Genomic DNA, 2,380 nt, shown 5'->3' with positions numbered 1-2,380 from the left:
GCGAGTCGGTGCTCAGCTCGGCTGTGGCTGAGGGAGCCGTGGCAGCGGCTTTGCAGGACCCGGACTTGCACCCACCCCGGGGTGTGGGAGGAGCCGCATTGGTAGAGGGGTGGGAGTCCCTTCAGGAAGAGGGCTGGTACCTGAAGTGTGTCCAGTCTTCCCTTTGACAGCCTTTTCTCCTAGGGCTGAAGAAGTGCACAAAAGCTTGCAATTCAACAATTTTCTTTTTTTTTGGGTGCAAAAATCTAGTTGGGCAAATAAAAGATATCACCCCCACCATGAGTCCTGTTTCCTTTGTGCCTCAGGACCCATACGGCTACAACCTGGATACCTTGCCATACATCCCAGGAGCGTAGGTTGTAGCTGTGTTGGTTTAAGGCCGGGGTTTTCAACCTTTTTTAATAAGTGTACCACCGGCAGCCTCCTTTTTAATAAGCGTACCCCAGGGACAGGGAGCAGGACAGGGGGGAGCTGCAGCAGCGCGGTGTCTGTGCGGCCATGCTCTCCAGCCCTGCTCCTGTGAGGTGGTGGCGCACCACCTCACCCCCACCTACCTGCTGGGACCTTTTAAAGTACCCCCAGGGGTATGCGTACGCCCAGTTGACAACCTTTGGTCTAAGGACATAACTGTTTATGGTAAAGTATGAATTTTGGGGAGTACTGGGTGTGCAGCTGAATAAAGGCTTTTTCCTGTGTCTCAGCAAAAGTCGCTGGTCACAAGGCTGGATAATATATTAAAAGTAACCTCAGCAAAAGCTGCTAGTCACAAGGCTGGATGATATATTAAAAGCAACTAACTTTGCTAATGTTTAAGTAAGCAGATTCTTAACAAAAGGATAGGGCGCAAAGTGCATGATGTGTTATATAAAAATAGGATGCAGCCCACCAGCTATTGTCAGGAAATAAAGCAGAAGTAAGGCCTTGGAGATGGTGCTGAAGTCAGCAAGAAACTAAGAAAAGCCAGCAGAAACAACAATTGACCAGGAGGAGACTGAAGTCAAAGTCTTGAGCATGCACTTTCAGCAGAGAGGTATACCACGCTAAGGAAGCAAACAGTAAACAGAGGTGGAGCTTGAGATGGGAGGAGAAATGGGTGGAATCGAAGGAGCAACATAGATGGGTTGAATGTTAATATGTATGGCAAGCAATGTGTGCGGGTGTTTGCTCCCTGCTTGCTCTGGCTAACAAGTAACAGGACCCATGGGTAATTAGATCATCATCTCCCAATTTGTGGGTGCCGCATGGAGTTGGGGTCTAACAATAATGATTTGAGTTGGTCTAGTAAAAGATACTGGATTTACCCAAAGAACTTTATCTGCCTATTTCCATGTCTCCATCATCTTAGAGCCCCTTCCCCCCAGGCAAAAATAAAAGTCAGCCTTGGGGACCATTGCAGTGCAATGTCATTTCCTTTTTGTCTCTTCCCTTTTGGCCTCTTCCTGCCATTTCATCTACCCTAGCGTGAGCTGTTCTTATCTCTCCTAAGCTTTAGGTTTACTCTCCTGGGGTCACCCTTCCAGGGACAGCTACTCAGTGCTAATTCAGGCAATAGACCCTTTGCCTAACGATCACTTGTGTGGCACCCTGCACCACCCTTGGGAGGACCTTGGAGGTGTTCCAGGGGTCCACAGCCTCTTGGTGGAGACCCACGGGCTTATACATTTTATAGTACAAGGTGACACAGGATCTAAACCCACCTGAACAGTGGCTGCCAACACTTATCCATCCTGTTCTCATTTATACCAGTGCGTCTGGAGTAAGTTCAAGGAACCCCCATCAGCATTATTTCCAGTTCAGAGCAGCAAGACTGAGGGCCTGGCTAAGCATGGGTTTGTGCTGATATAACTGTCAGGAGTGTTTCTGGCTTCCTCCCCAACTTCAAGTACAACTGTTATCATGGAGGCAGGCACAGATGCCTTGTATCTGTATAAATCTTATTTCCCTTCCTGTAAAGGGATAGGCTATGTTGTTATAAGGGGTGTAGGTTGTCGCCATGTTGGTCTAAGAACATGGGATATAGTGGATTTACTCAAAGAACCTTGTCTGCCTGTGTCATTATAAGCACCTTTTCAGCTGGTGCCTAAACTAGATGGGAGGGCTGTATAGCTTTAACTATACCAGTATAGTTGCATATAAAAGTTACACTGTTCTGCCTATGCTGGTATAGTAGCATGGTTAAAGCAACAGAACTTGTGTGTGAAAAAAAGAGCTTTTCATAGTTTGCATCTGACCAGAAGAACAAATTGCCACACAATGGATTGCTTTTATGTCTTTCCAGCTTTCCAGTACTTCTCGTTCTCTTTCTTCCTCTTGCAATCTCATCTGCTTGTAATTTTTCTTGTTTTCTTTGCTTTGTTGCACTTTCTTTCTGCAAGTCCCT

The 2,380-nt window shown here is 46.8% G+C and overlaps 1 protein-coding gene across 1 annotated transcript in view; it reads right to left on the bottom strand.

The window, feature by feature from the left end:
- The window catches only part of BLVRA (biliverdin reductase A), a 41,863-nt gene extending 41,520 nt beyond the window's left edge, over positions 1–343 (bottom strand). The window contains exons 1-2 of the mRNA XM_019535680.1: positions 332–343; positions 2–179 (exon numbers count right to left, since the gene is read on the bottom strand). Of these exons, the coding sequence (XP_019391225.1) occupies positions 2–179; positions 332–343 (190 nt within the window). The remainder of the gene's footprint in view (position 1; positions 180–331) is intronic.
- Positions 344–2,380: the final 2,037 nt, after the last annotated feature.

The sequence above is a fragment of the Crocodylus porosus genome, unplaced genomic scaffold (genome assembly GCF_001723895.1).
Source record: "Crocodylus porosus isolate Cpor-Errol unplaced genomic scaffold, CroPor_comp1, whole genome shotgun sequence".
Lineage (NCBI taxonomy): Eukaryota > Metazoa > Chordata > Crocodylia > Crocodylidae > Crocodylus > Crocodylus porosus.
The sequence above is the reverse complement of the archived record's forward strand: the minus strand, read 5'-3'. Positions and strand labels throughout refer to the sequence as shown.